This window comes from Cucumis sativus, chromosome 5, assembly GCF_000004075.3.
Source record: "Cucumis sativus cultivar 9930 chromosome 5, Cucumber_9930_V3, whole genome shotgun sequence".
NCBI lineage: Eukaryota > Viridiplantae > Streptophyta > Magnoliopsida > Cucurbitales > Cucurbitaceae > Cucumis > Cucumis sativus.
The window spans coordinates 19,656,841-19,673,293 of NC_026659.2; the positions used below are offsets into that span (position 1 = coordinate 19,656,841).

At 28.6% G+C, this 16,453-nt stretch overlaps 1 protein-coding gene and 1 non-coding gene across 2 annotated transcripts; both read right to left on the reverse strand.

Moving 5' to 3' along the window:
• Positions 1–6,934: 6,934 nt before the first annotated feature.
• LOC101215292 lies at positions 6,935–12,736 on the reverse strand. The gene is made up of 7 exons (XM_004143767.3): positions 12,192–12,736; positions 11,163–11,491; positions 9,967–10,119; positions 9,637–9,729; positions 8,936–8,994; positions 7,822–7,915; positions 6,935–7,342 (listed from the first exon to the last, which is right to left on the reverse strand). Exons 1-7 carry the CDS (start codon positions 12,670–12,672, stop codon positions 7,124–7,126), a joined length of 1,428 nt encoding a protein of 475 aa, XP_004143815.1. The 5' UTR covers positions 12,673–12,736; the 3' UTR covers positions 6,935–7,123.
• Positions 11,871–11,976, reverse strand: LOC116404192. The gene has a single exon (XR_004217129.1). It is a non-coding gene; the product is annotated as a U6 spliceosomal RNA (small nuclear RNA).
• Positions 12,737–16,453: the final 3,717 nt, after the last annotated feature.

Sequence of the window (16,453 nt, forward strand, 5' to 3'; positions counted from 1 at the left end):
ATAATTGAGTTTATAATATAATATATTGTATTTTATATGTATTTAATAAAATGCATTTTAAAATAGTATATTTCAAATTCTAGTTACCTTGGAATCTTAATTTTTTTTTTCACAATATTGAATGTTTGGATTACAAAGTCTCGCCAATTTTCATAAACATAATTCAAATTGTCGATCAAAAGTGAATTTGAAAACATAAAATAGAATCTGAATTCTCTGTCAAACAAAATCTTAATTTCTCAAATATCATTGGTTAGCCTAATGGTAAATAAATAATATGTGTGTTTAATTTGAAAGATTTATTGATATGATTTAAAACAGACAGTTATATCTTTGTTTGTTTCACAGAATTTCGTTTTTTAAAATCTAAAATATTAATATTTAGAAAACTGATTTTTTTATACTCTATAAAATAGAGGTATTCTTAGATGATCAACATAACTATAGCTTAATTAATTTATAAATTAATATAAACTATCTGCTATTATTAATTTAAATTAATTATTATATAAATATATTCTTAATAAATTGCAACTAATTGTACTAAATATTTTATGTTATCTTAACTATGTAATATAATTATTATTAACATTTTAATTAATTTATATTACTTTTTTTCTTACTTTTAGTTAAAATGTAATTTTTTATTTTATTAAGCAACTAATTGACATTATTTAATTCATCTACAGCATTTAGTTAAGTAATTAATTAATTTTACTTTTTACAAATTATTGAATTCAACCAAAATAATTAACTTTCAAACATCAATTATCGGACACATCCAAACATAGATATTATTTATTTTTTTTAAAAAAAATGTATTATAATACAATTGAGTTGGAAATTTAAATCTAGAAAGAACCTCTTGTCCTACGTAAATATTCTAAACATTCAAATTCAATATATTTAATTTCTATACCATTATATTGTGATCACCTAAGAGATAACTAATATTGAATCTATGGTGACAACCTCTACCTCAGATTTAATATCTTACGAGCTTTTTAAACACTTAAATATTGTAAGGTCAAATAGGTTATTTCATGAAAATTAGTCATTAGGTTCAAGTAAGTTAGCTTGAACATTCACGAATATCAAAAAAGAAATTAGTTTTGGAAGTTTAATGAATAATGATTTAATATATATAGTTTACAATTTGAAATGATTAAGCGGTTGTTGTAACAGTTTTAATGAAAAATAGGGGTCAATTTGTATTGTGTAGCTACTTAGTCATTATAGTTCATAAATAGATTTGATTTCCAATTAGTTTATTAATGTAGACGTAAATGTTTAAAGATTAAATTGTGATAAATTGATTAAATATACACAAAGTTGGCCAAATTAAAAAGAGTTAGATTTGTAATTTTAGTAGAAAGAGAAGTTGATTATTGGTGCAAAGATGTGGATGATTTCACTAACTTAAGTGGTGGGGGTGCAAAAGAAAAGGAAGTTTAACGAAGAGAACAGGAAGAGGTTTGTGCCAAAAGTAATTATGTTGTTTGTGAATTCCACATTATTGTGTTTTTCCTCATCATTGTTCTTCATTCACATGAACACTCCAAAAAGTACCACAAAAGGCCAAAACCATTTCAATACATTTTCCTTTCTTTTTTATTTTTTAAATTTCAAATTTGAAAACATAAACTAATTATGGAGCTGCACTACTAATTTATTTCATTATCTGATTGGATACTTGAATCTTTTTTTATCTGTAAAATATTGCATTTCTTAATAACCTTATCATTATAAGCAAGCATGAGAATATGAAATTGATCAAATTGTTATATATATATATATATTTGGTGCAAGATTTTTTTGTTTTCGAATTTAGTTAAAAATTCAAAGAAAATACAAACCATTTTAAAGAAATGTGAAAAAAAAAAAAAGAAAACTTAATTTTCAAAAACCTAACATCAGAAACAAAAGGGTAGACAATCAAGACTTAAAAATTTTCAACTTTTAAGGACTTATAACAGTAGACTTATATTTAAAAGAAAAAAAAGTTAAAATAGGAAACAAACACAAACATTAGAATTTATAGTATAAATTTGTAATTAAAAAAGAAAGGAATGAAATAAGTAAAGTAATTCAAAAACCAAATAAACATAAGCATCAAAGTTTGTTTGCTAAACTTGTGATTAAGAAAGAAAAAAAGAGAAGAAACCATTCATAAAATTTTAATTTCATGTCTAAAAGGATAATAAAGAATTTAAATTAGATCAGGCTTTTGCGTAAAATAATATATAATCAAATTATTTATATGAAAAAAATAAAAACATATACTTAGTTGTGTAATTTGATTTTTGAATCTAAGATTAAGTTCGGTTTGATAATCGTTTCGACTTTTTTGTTTTTGTTTTGAAAATTAAGCATATCTTATCTACATTTTCTACCATAATTACAATAATTTACAATTTTTTTAAATACAATGATTGAATTTTTAGATAAATTGAAAAAAATACGTAAAATTTAATTTTTTTTAGTTTTCAAATTTTGGTTTGGTTTTTTAAACTGTTGATAGAATATAGATAACAAATAAGAGAGTTGAAGGTAAAAGTAACGTTGATAGGCTTAATTTTTAAAATAAAGATTTTCACATAATACTTAAATTAACTATGAAATTTCGTAAATGTTCTAAATTAAAATGTATTTTTTAAAATAAGAATACGTATATTTTTTTGAACAATTAAAACCTTATCATCATTATAATTATAACCTTATCATCATTATTAATGATACATAATATTCCAAATTAAATTTAAATTATCTCTTTATTCAGGTTACATTCCACTTATTATGATTTTGAATGTGTACCTTTATTCTAGAAATAAATTAGAAATATTTCTTAATTAAGTATAAAGTAAGATATTTTGTAATATAGAATAATATACTAATTAATTATAATTGTATAATCGTATAAAATAAATTTTTTTAATTTCTTATATGTAAACATACATAATTCTCGTTTCAATTTATTTTAAAATATATATTTATTTAGTAAATATCATTGCTGCAGAAAACTATAAAATTCTTACATACTTATTATCATTTTATAAATTTTTTAAACTAACAATATATAATTTAATATACTAGTAAAATATAATAGTTGTTTAGTGTGATTTATATATATATATATATTCTCATATTATTGTCCACTTTGCCATTTATCTCTTGTTTTTATTATTGTCCACTTTGATAATTGACGTTAAATTTTAGTATCTAATTAAAAGTAATCATGAATAGTTTTTTAATTAATTTTAATATCGATAAAAAATTAGTAAAAATAATTTTATTTTAGAAACATTTTTAAATATATCAAAATAAACTAAAATATTTTTAAAATATAACAAAATTTTAGATTCTACGTAGACACTAATAGACATATCAGTATCTTATATTACGGATAGAAATTGATAAAAATATATTAGTATCCATCAATGTCATTATTGATAGAATTTAAAATTTTATTACGTTTTGTAAATATTTTTTCTTATTTTAAATTAAATACTAGAAATTAACACCAAAGATTAAAAATGAGTATTTAATTGAAACCAACTGTTATGAAGGTAAACTCTGTAATTGTAAAAATGTAAAAATTTGAAATTTATGGGCCAAATAAAAGGTATGCCAAAAATCTTAAAACCAAAAATTAAAATTAATTTTAAGGTTAGTTATATTTCTAAAGTATTAATTGGGTTAGATGTTTGCATTGAAAGTTTGACTTATACCCAAACTAATTGTGCTTAGTTTTTTTTGTTTGTTTAGTCCTAATTTAACATTTTTATGTGTTTTATTGTTATAGTTTCTATTACTTTCTATAAACAAACAAACAAAAAGAAAAAAAATTTGGCTTGTCCTTATCATTATTTTTTAAAATAGTTTATTTTAGTTCCCCATATAATCTATGTGCTCTAATTTTATTTATTTATTATGTGATCTTGATTGACAATTTTCCTAATATTTGATAATCAAAATAGTTGAACCTAATCATTGACAAGTGAAGTATTCATATACCAACTAATTGATGATCCATATCTGATTGCTTTACACAATTGGCTTTTGATATTCTATCTCTAAAATTTTAAATAACAATATTACTATTATTATTATTATTATTATATAAACGTCATTTCATTTCTTTTTATAATTAAGGTCCACTTGAGTCATTTAGAAAAGATATATATATATATCAATCGAACCATCACCACTAAAATATACAAATCACTCATTTGCATCTTGCTTCCCTACTTTTATAAAGCAAATTATGTGCTTTTGGTTCATTTAGGAAGTACCAACAAATCAACTCTTTTAACAAATTGGTTGAGTTTTTTTGTTTACAATATTGTTTTTCTATTTCATCTTTAATATACCATCATAGATTAAACCATCAATAGAGTTTACAACAATCTTTTAATGGTGTTCTTTATTTGTAATGTTTAATTTTTATGCCTCAATTTTAGTTTTAACTCTTTTTTTCTTCTTGAGTTTGCCATATATACTCATGTGTTTGACTCATATGATTCAACTAAATCTTAAACACCGTCTTCATTGTTAATAGGTATTGCAAGTTTTCTTCATGTGATGTGTAGGGATGGTAGAGTTGGCGCTAGTTAAGGCTTTATAAACTTTTTTTGCAAGCATGCTATTATGTTCGTTTAAAAAGGTTTAAACAGTTTTATGTTTAGGACTTTGAGTCCCATTTCATTTAAGTTTGTGAGTCACATTTCATCTTATCAAAATATTTAAATTTATCTCTCCACATTAAATTTCTTTCAATACTTTTTTCAACAAGATCAAACCTTCAATTATTTTGATGTTGATAGCATAAACACTTGTCAGATTGAACATCTTACTTCAAGATTGATAGTACAAACATTATGCAAGTTGAGCTAGACCCATTTGTCAATAAATCTTAAAATTAGTCTTTATTATTAGTTTGAAATAAATTGATGTCGAGTTTGGTTAAATGATATTTATAATTTCCATACAAGGGAAGACACAATGTGAATGTGTTCTCGAGCGTCACATAAAGACTGCATTTTTTAAATTGTTTTAAATGATAAAACCGCTAAATATCTACAAATATAACAAAATATCATTATCTATTAGTGGTGGTAGCCATTGACATCTCTACGATGATGTTTTGGTACATTATAAATATTTTGATTCATTTTGTTATATTGTCAAACAACCACTTTTAAGAAAAAGCAAACAGTAAACAAAATCTATTAAAGTTACACTTAGGTCATCGTAGGTCACAACAAAATAGAATGGAACACTAACCAAAAACTAAAACTATAGTTCCTCATAAAAAAAAGTATATATTAAATGTCATCGAGGACTTACATGAAACACTTGATTAGTATTTTTCTTTATAAATATAAAGAAACAAAAGTGTTACATATTAAAATACTATCAATCCCACTTTAGATTCAAAACTTTGTTTCATTACTATAGATCTATAAATCTTATCATGGTACAAAGATTGATTTAGAACTTTCATATTATGGTAGGAACCCTAATGTCCCTACTTTATTTAAAGAGGAAAATCTTTAAAAGCAAACAGAGACAGCAAAGAACATGAAAGTTTACCAACTCCTCCATGTGCTTAATGAGATATATAATCAAAAAAAGGCCCAAAAAGGGACAGTTTCTGGACTCTTTATGATATAATGCGCACCTTAAATCTGAAAGAGGTTATCAAAATTTTGTTTCTAGCATTCTCAATCCAAAGCTTCAACAATATAAATACATTAAGACAATTTATAATTCATAAAAAGGAATTCCATTAAATATCTGTAAAGTAATGCCTAATATAAGATTAGTTCCTTATTCAAATGGCATAGCAGACCTGGAAATGAGAAATCTGAACAAAAAAGAAAGTTGAAGCTGAATTACAAGTATAATATGCAGCCAAAAAACAGTTTGGTGTAGGCCTAATATACAGCTGAAAAGTCTCATCTATCATTGACATCTCAACAAGACTCATTTTGTTCCTGAAGATATTGAACCAATCATAGAGAGCATAAACTTTTCCACCACAGTAGCGCAAGAACTAATGAAAAGAAGCTATTTCAGATACAAATCATATACAGAATTATATAGTTATTTTGTAGTGTTATGATTTAAATGTACAAAAGAATATATAGATGACAGGGTCCTATCCATTTCACATGATCTATTATAATATGAAGGAAATATGAGAGGGCCTTATCAACTCAAAACTCCAAACCAGGTCCATCTTCTTGGAGGTTCTGAATGTGATATGTTGAACAGAAAACAGGAAGTAAGCAAAATAGGGGGAAAATACATATTATAAGACAACTCGAGTTCGGAGAATTCTCCGGCTAAATCAATATGTGGGAGTGAGATTCAAATCTTTAACCTTCTGGTTGAGAAATCAAGGATGTTTGTAATACTATAGCATGTTTTAGTTGGCAATTGAATTGGTACTCTTTAGACTTGCATCATCCATTTTATACTTTTTCTACCTAACTTGGCTGAAAGGTCACAAGGTCCCAAGGTCCCGCATCTCCAATTCAAAAAGATGCCCCACAAGGGCTTATTAACTAACTATTATGGATAATGAAATTGATAAAGTATTGACACTATAAAGAGAGGATGGGATGGCATTGATTAAGAATAAGATGGTGAGACCATAGTCGTACTTAATCCAGTTACTATAGCAGGACGAGGTAGATCTAAGAGGTAGAGACAATTTTCATTAATCACTCACATTTAAATACAGTATGTTTATTTAATCAGTTACTAGCACAGAACAACAGATGTATATACCAGCACCAACAGTATGACAGATATGTAAAATCTTCGATTTGAAGTAAATAGCTAAGTTGATTGGCAGCTAATTACCCAGTTGCAACCCTTTGGTGATGCTGCCATTTTCATTGACTGCTACCTCAATTCTGCAAGAAGCTTTGAACTTCAAAAATAACAAATACTCTGACATTACAATTGAAGGATACCAATCCCATTGTATTATGTTATGTGTGTTAATGTATGATGATTTTATTTTCTGCTGTACAACATAAAAGAATGCCTCTATATACAAATGGGATTGATCCCCATATATTTTGTTATGAATCCTCTATTGTACTGGGTGATTTTATATTCTCTTTTGTACAGCAGCAAATAGCACCAGAAGAATCGGAGAAAGAAGAAAAATGACATAGGGAAGAGATTGATTAAGTACACCTTCCCCAATCCCGGACTCGTCAGCAGAGTAGTTAAGCTTGTTATCAAGAAAAGCTTCAAAATAGTTCCGGTAGCTGCTGTCATTTGAAAGAAAGGATGAGCTTGTCGTTACCTTCATCATTTCCATTGCCTGTACATGGGAAAAGGTCCAAAGCCATAAACATCCAACAGAAAGAATCCCATAAGATAATAGTAATGAAGTTACAAGATATACTTCAAACTTTGAACCATTAATTAATTTATTAGTATAAGTGTTGTTGATTAATTGAAGAACTAATTGTTTTATGTTTAACTTTGTTGGTGATATATAATTAAATTTGCCTTCAACCACCAGCTTAAGCTTTTGGATAAATTGGTGGTTTAATATGGTATCAGAACAAGTAGTCCAGGAAGGTCCTCTGTTCAAGCCCCGGCATTGTCGTTTCCTCCCCAATTAAAATCGATTTCCACTGGTTGGGCCTTTCAAATATTTCAAGCCCACAAGTGATGTGAGTGTTGGTGATATATAACTAAATTTGCCTCCAACCACCAGCTTAAGCTTTTGGATGAATTGATGGTTCAATAAACATCATACTAAACAAGTTTATCTACAAAACAGTCAATAGTTACCTGGAAACTAAACATGAACTGCCTTGCTTTCTTGCTTACTCGAGGATTTGGATGAGACTTAAGCTTCTCATACATTTCTCGAGCCACATCTGGCCTGTTAAGAATGCTAATTGTGATATCATGAACCAATAAAAAAAAAGAAAAAACTAATTTATCCAACTCTTTCTCAGTTTTCTATACTCGTTTCCCTCCTTTCTTTGATATCGCCGTTTATCTAACTCCTATTTAGATGTTTATATTGTTCCACTAAGAAATTTTAATTATATTTTGAGTAACTTCATATTCATACTTGCATTGATTTTATTTTATTTTTTCCATTTAGCAAATGGATAAAATAATACACTAATAATAATTTATACTCAAATCTTATCTTCACTTAGCTTTTAACTTTGAAACTTTTTGAAAGGACACATTCTTAATTGATTTGATGAGGATTTAAAGCATATTAGGATGTGATTTAGTTTATGTTTCTTGATTTTAGATTCGTAAACTCAAATGGACTTGTAAACTTAAAAAGAGAGAGAAAAACGGCATTTAGTTTCTAAAGCTACTACCGAACACATTTGAGAATACCAAAAAATATGATACAGAACTCTATTATAAGTGAATCCCTATTTCCAAAACTTTCGTTTTCATATCACTTACAAAATGCACCCTTACTTTCACAAAAACTTCTGAAAAATAATTCAAAATGTAAAGTTGATGAACCACATTACATAAACAATTATTCATGTTAAAGAACATTTACTTGATCTTGACTTATCTTTTCTAGTCAAGATCTGATCTTGACTTAAAAGCTTAGCTATTATACGTGAAAAAAATAGATTATCTTTTCTAGTTATGAAGTTTTAAAGCTTGCTGGAGATAAAGGGCTTTGTTGATAGTCTATAGGCCCAAGCGTATTTTAGTATTTTACTTTATCCTATGTTCATTTCCTTTTTTGTATTAGGACTTGCTAAAGCCTAAGTTGACTTCTTTTGTAATTTTTAGGGTGTGTGAAAATAATAAAATGTGACTCTATTGTGGTTTTTTCCCCACTACAGGGTTTTCCACGTAAACCTATAGTTCACTTTTTTACCTTTTAACAAAGCTAATTTGAAGGCCATGAACGTACCTACTAAGGGAATCTTGACAGATAGACCACTGCAAAGCAGCAAGTCCATGAAGCTCACTCTGCATAAACATTATTTTCAAGTAAACAAAAATAATCAGAGAAGAAAGCAACAAAGCACGAGAATAGTTATCCAGTTTGTATACTTCTATTTAATTTTAACATCAAACCAACATCTTGAGGGAAAGACCCATCAATATATTAGACCCATCAATATCTTAAGGGGTCAGTCTAGACTCTAGAAACCTTAATAATCTGCAATAAAACAATACCACACTGGATTGAGACCCCTGTGTGAAGATATTGTTCGTTTATATAGGAGAATCTAGGAAGACAGCCAGATGGTTGACTGAGAAAAAACCAGGTTTTTGCTAGGAAATCTATTGTATATGTTTATTCCTCGGTAGTTAGTTAGTTGGTCTGAATAAAATATATTTTGTTGAAAGGCACTTGAGAGAAATGTGGATGGGAGAGAATTAGACATCTCAAATTGACTGTGTAACTTAGTGTGCTGCCTAGGCACTCTTTTCTCTCTGTTTTAAATAAATGAAAGTCTCCAATACCCATTTGCAAGTTAAGGAAACGAAAATTGATTACGGCACATTATGCAAGGCGTGTATAGATATTTGAGTCAGTTCAATATTGCATTCTGCCAAATCTATTCTTCTAAGCTGTTCATTAAACTCAAGGTACAAAAGACCTACCTGGAAATTTACTTTTTCCATAATTGTCTCGTAATATGGTAAGGCTTCCTTAAGTTTTCCATCATTCATCAATGAATCGCCTTCCTCTAGTGCCTGCAATTATGAGATGCTGATAAGAATATGTTTAACTTTAGAAGTAGGGAGAGAACTTCCATATGCAAATAATGCACAAATTACTTTGTGAATTGCATTATTTAAGCTTGGAGAATAGTCTGAAAAATCAAATTACAAATTTGATATAGGAAGGCCACAACATTGAAAAAAGGTTGTTTATTCGTGTGAAGACATAACAAATAAAAGTTAATAATGTTTGTTTTTAACTAAGCTCACCATTTCACATTCGGACTTCAGTTTCGCATCTATGGTCAAGCCAAATTTTTTCTTATATGCAGCAATCAGTTCTTTTGTGCGTGCTTCCTTCACAGCTTTTTCTTCATCTGTTTCAAGCACATCTCCAGGGCGTATAGTTCTTCCACCTCCAAACTGAATAAGAAAGAAAATAATTCTAAAAAATGTGTTGTGAGAATAGAATACTAAATAGGGATACATAGAAAATATAAGGCATAGTAGCTTTTAGCTAGGGTTGGCTTGGTTATAAATAGAGGGACTTGGGTACCTTTGAGGTGGGGAAATTATTTTGGAGTTTGTCCAAGGTGGGATAGCCCTCTTGAAAGGTTATTGATATTGCAATATATTCATATTTTTGTTTCCTTTTATAGGAACTTAATGTATGCCCCCATAAATGAGGCCTTAAGTATGATATCGAAATACCATTCGTCTAAAAATGTATCAGTGAAATTTACCAGAATCTAATTGCACCATTATTGACGAATTTCCTTTCAAGGAGCTTTCACCGGCCATCATTGATGAAGTAAATATGCCAATGAACGAAGTCGCTGTTTTGTTAGTACTTGTTGAATTGTTGAATGTGTAGTACTTTCTGTATCGAGATAGTATGTATATGCTGCACCCACATTGCTCACTCATTATCAAGTCGTCCAGCATATATGATGAAGTACATTTTTTAGTTAATATTTTCTAATTGCGAACAATGGTACTCTATTATTGTTCTTGATAAACCAACTTATGAGTTATGGCCACACTCCATCTTCAGGTGTAACACACCTTCACACATTATGATATTCCAAAATAATCAAAGAGGGAAATAGCACTTTCTCCATCATGTGAGAGTACTAGTGAAGGTAATCTTTGTTGTCAAAAGGTTAACATGTATTCAGGAACTTCAAGTGATATATGAAGCCATCTGATGCAATGCACAATCTGTCACACATTTTATATAGTCCTCAATTCCTTGTATACAAACACTAGCTTACCTTTCAGACAAAGATGAAAAAGGTTTTGCATGGACAAATTAGTTCATGAACTTAGGCTCCCTACTTGGATTAACACATCATTTGTTAAGAAAAAAAAGGACGTAAGCACATTCTATTTTCCACAAGAAAATCAACAAATGGGGGACAATGGATTCTTTCTCACCAAAAACACTATAAAAGCAGATGTCTTACCGTCTTTGAAATGTTGCCAGGTCTAGGAAAGACACCCCATGTAGAAACCTTGGGCTTGTAAAAATCAGAATCATCCTCCTGAGTTGGTTTAATTTCGGATACTGTTGCATCGTCAAACTTGCTTGAATCACCTACAATTATTTCCACTTCAGGCAAGTCTTCTACAGAAAAGGGGTCTGAAATTGGAACCAATCCAGCTGGTAATCCCCTGCTCTTTTTCTTATCCGCAAAGCCAAGCCCAATAAAATCAATGCTTGAGATAGAAAGCTCTCCCTTTTTATCACCCTTTTGTTTATTTCCCAAATTTCCCCCATCTCTGTCGTTCAATCCTGAAGATCACTTTCACCATTAATATCAACTCAAGTTACTTACGGAACTCTTTCCTTATCATTGTGCACATGAAAAAGAATAGAAGACCATCATAAGATCATAAAGAGAACATAGACCAAACCAAGGAATTAACAACTCAGAACTAAATAATCCATCTTTTGAATTGCATAAAAACAAAAATAAAATCACAACCTATCAGTTGGTTGAGGTTCAGTTCAGACACCATGGCTGTATTTGTCTGTTAATTACGTGAGCTTCCTAACGCCAATAGATTTACTAGTCCAATCAGGTATACAAAGTAAGGCTATTGAAACCCAATTCTCAAACTATGCATATTCAAATAACAACATAAATCCAAACTTTCTTTAAACATTTGGACCATTTTTTGACCATTTCTTGATTTGTGTTTGTCATCCTTGCATAAGGATCATGATAATCTTCTTTGTATCATTCCAATTTAATCGGATGTCCTCGAACCGGCAACATAAATCCAAAATTTTTAAACATTTTCCTCCCTACATCTCTAGATATAATACATCAACTACACAAATCAAATTTCTATAATAAAGCGTTCAATTTCAAGTTCAGAACAACAACTTATCTCGCACCATACATAGGTAGCAACCATACCGCACTACAATTTTGAACTGAATCAGAATAATTCCAACACTCAATCAAATCAACATTAACAAAATTTACCTTCATTGGTGTTGATTACCCCACCCTTCGTGCCATCAGTTACAACCTTCGCCTCCCCCTTCACTTCATTAGCACTCTCTACCGCAACTCTAACCCCACCCTGCATTTTCCTCTGCTCGTCAGCGCCATCGAAACTCAATACACCCGATTTACCAGTTTGGACAGAGTTGCCTTCAGAACCCACACCGGGTTTCAGCTCAACATTCAAATTGGAGCCCGATTTAGACAATTTCTTGTAGGCCTTGGCTCGCTCGAATGCGAGCTTGACAGGGTCGAGAGGAGGCGGTGCAGCATCAGAGACAGTTTCAGGTGAATTTGGTGGAGGAGTTTCAGGATTTGGTGGGTTTGGGGATGATGAGAACTTCAAAGATTTGGAGGGAAATGGTTTGTTGGAGGAGATTCTGGAGATGAAGAGGGAATGTTTTGTAGAAGAGATGATGGGGTTGAGAGAAGAGAGACATGAGGAAGAAACAGAGGCCATTGCATTGATATTTAGCCAATTTGGAGATTTATGGTTTCAACTTTCCATTTGGTTGGAACTTGAAAGAAGAAAATTTTGTGTATAATTACAAATAAAAATAAATATCTTTAACAAAAATGTTGTAAATACAACAAATAAAGGAAGGAAATATCTCAAATAAAAAATCAAAATTAAGCATTTAGCATGATATATGTGTTCATCAATGAACTTACATAGTAAAAATTTTAGAAAGGAACAAAGCCACCTATTAAATATTCTAATGCAATTTCGTTAACTACACGTACGGAAAGATATATTTCGATCTCAAGTTATTAACGAAGAAATTCTTGGTTTTGAAGAATGTATCTTGCTAATAATATAAGACCAAATATTACACTTTTAATAAATTTGTTAGCTAGATACAATTTTTCAACAAAAAGACATCGGAATAGAATTCATAACTTCATTATCTCCAAGGAACAATGGATATGTGTTTGTTTTATTCAAATAAATTAAATTTTGATCAAATTAGTTACATAGATTTTTTATATTTATTTGATCCACACAAAACTAGATCTCAAACAAATTGTCTCTTCACATGTGGAAGAATTGTTATATAATGGAAATCACCGTAATACTCACTTTCTCAAATCATACTAAAATTCTTGCAATTCATAAGGTAAGTCGAGAATGTGTTTGGTTAATATCAATAACTCAGAACATTCAAGGAACATGTGACTTGTTTTCTAGTAATATTCTTTCAACGATATTATATGAAGACAACACAGTATGTATAGCCCAATCAAAGGAGAATATATTAAAGGAAATAAAACCAAACAACTCTCACCAAAGTTTTTCTATACTCGTGATCTTTAAAGAAAAAGACACAATAAATTTGTTTGAATGATACCTAGAGAGACTTCTTTACAAAATCATTACCTACAACCAACTTTGAAAAATTGGTGTGCAACATTGGAATATAGCGACTTCAAATGATATTTCCATGAGAGGGAGCAAAAATTAGATTATATGAAATATGTATCATTTTTTTCGGTTTTTCTAAGGTTTCAAGAAGCTCAAATATGATGGGCATCTAAAGAGAGTATTATAAATATTAATTAGAATATTAATTATGAAATCTAATGAATAAGGAATGGTTGAAAATCTTTTAGCAATTTTTAGGGAAAATCTTTCTTAAACATCTTTTATGAATTAAATAAATAAATGTTAATTAATTTGATTTAAATACTAAATCCAAAAATTTGTTATGAATTATAGACATATATTTAGGAGATATTGGGGAAATCTTGTCAATCCCGAAAATATCATTGTTAATATTTTCCAATACTGATTGTAGTTTGCAAATACACTATATGTGATATTTGGCCGCATTATTTGCATGCAAATATATTGTATGTGTAAAACATGTATTATCCTACATACATGTATAAACGAGCAAACAAAATTTCTGATACATTGTGGGTAGGTTGTTGTGTATTTACTTCGTTGTTCAAACACGGTGTATTTCTGACCGACCTAGCAGGTACAAAATCAACAACCACAATAAAATCATTGTCAGGAAATTTCGACATAATCGACATAAGCCAATACATGTTTTTGTCTTCAACAATCCAAATAAAGTTTGAACTATTGCATCCATCTCATTAAAGAGTAATGCGACACACAGAAAGACCTAAAGATGAAAAAAGTATATCTTGAATGCACTATACGAATACTTGTAATGAAGATGAGCATGGAACGAATACATCAACCACACAGTAGTCAATGTATCGAAAAGATTCCATTCATCTACCATAAAAAAGAGTTTTCACACGTTGCATTGTCATTAGAAGAAACGATAGAGGATAAAGGTAAAGGAATTAAAAGACAAACGAACAGTAAAGTCAACAGCTACCGTGAAAAATTTTCAAAACAGGCGTACGATAAATGCGAAATTATTCACCAAACTGAAAATAAATTCATGTGAATACTGTTGTACCTCAAAATAAAAGTCTAATTAAAAAACTATGTACTGTAAATGATCCAATTAAATAATTTTAGATAAAAATCATATTATTCTCACGGATTTTTTGGAATATTGACATTTGAACAATATTTTCGAGTGTTTTGGTGGTTTTAAATCAAACTTTTAAATAATAGTAAATAATATCTATGAAAAATATATCTTATTTAACGATAGTTCTATAAAAGGATTGATTATATTAACATTTATTTCCGTTAAATAATGTCAATTCATTATTATTAATATGACCAATCCATTTATGGAATATTCGTTACATGCATAATTACAGGGATGATACACTTTTAATATGAAGTTGCTATTATATCAAATGCATAATTTTAGATAAATATATAATTTTAAATTCAAATTTTGGAGATGTTGCAACTAAACTTTTAAAATCAAATGATAAAATAAATATTTATTACAATATACATAATTAAAAAACAATTAAGGATAAATATGAAAAATTGTGAATTTGTATGATATCTTCAGATATTGTTAAGAATAAATTATATAATGAATTGTTATATGAAAAATTATATATTTATAAGATATAATAACATGTTATTAAGAACTAAGCAAATGTTATGAAACGTATGCTAACGAATAATATTATCAATAATTTTATGGTGTGAATTAAATAGTGTGAAATAAACAGATATTATTTAAAATAATTGGATTTAAAGTGTACAAAACTGTTATAAATCGAAACCATGAATCTAGCCATCAATCTAGAAAATAAATATCTATTTAATATTATTATATTATAAAATTGAATATATGCAAATACACTATAATTGTAATTCTCTATTATATTTCATTATTTTACTCTACACAAATACACTGTAAGTGAAAAAAAAAAGAGTTTAAGTAGTCCAAGGAGTAAAATCGATTGAAGAATTGTAAATACATATATATATAGCTCAGACGATTTTGCTAAAAATCAAATTATTTTGAGAATTTGCTATTTTCCAAATTGTACTCTTAAACGGGTTTAAGTCTATTTCTTGGCACAACTGAACTTTAATCGAAATTTTGATATTCAATTGGATAAAAAAATAATTAATTTAATCCAACGGTCAATACGAGAACATTTGACATCATTCAGATTCGTCAATTTATATCTTCGATTTAACTTTTAGACCTGCGTAAACTTTTACTTATTAGTCTAAAATTTAATTATTTATAATCTTGTCATTATTTTAATAAACGATAACCTTTGATTTTTCATTAAAAACTATTATCCCTATCTGTTTCCTTAATTTGTTTTCATATATATATATATATATGTGTGTTGGTGATAACGTTTAATGAGTAAACATAGTATGGACAATTAATGTTAATGCAGTATTAGAAAATGTTGAAGAAAATATGGATGAAATTCTTTTTATATAGTTTATACTTTAGAAAAACTAACCGACGCATGTTGAAATCCAAAAAAATGAACACTCCCAAGAAGAGACACGTTCAAAGGCTTTAAAATAACACAAATTTCATATTTTGCCTCAAAATTTAGAATAGATTTTATAATGCCTTGTTAACATAGCCATCCTTATTGTATCTTAGTTAGACCCTACACCTAAAACATATATACACACACTTCCCTATACATTGGTTAGCCTTTTCTATATATTTTGTTGGACACTATTAATAACTCTACAGTGATAGATACGACACTGTTTACCGTGTTTATAATTTATATTGAAGTTGATAATACAAATTTTATGAAAATTAAGATAACGTACACATTGTTGCAAACTAAAAAGTGGGTGTAGAGTA

Excerpts from the sequence above, each read along its gene's own strand:
- LOC101215292 (XM_004143767.3), bottom strand. The coding sequence starts at position 12,672 with ATGGCCTCTGTTTCTTCCTCATGTCTCTCTTCTCTCAACCCCATCATC. Across the intron at positions 11,492-12,191 it reads GGTAATCAACACCAATGAAG|GATTGAACGACAGAGATGGG; the intron begins GTAAATTTTGTT and ends AGTGATCTTCAG. Across the intron at positions 7,916-8,935 it reads TGTCAAGATTCCCTTAGTAG|GCCAGATGTGGCTCGAGAAA; the intron begins GTACGTTCATGG and ends CATTCTTAACAG.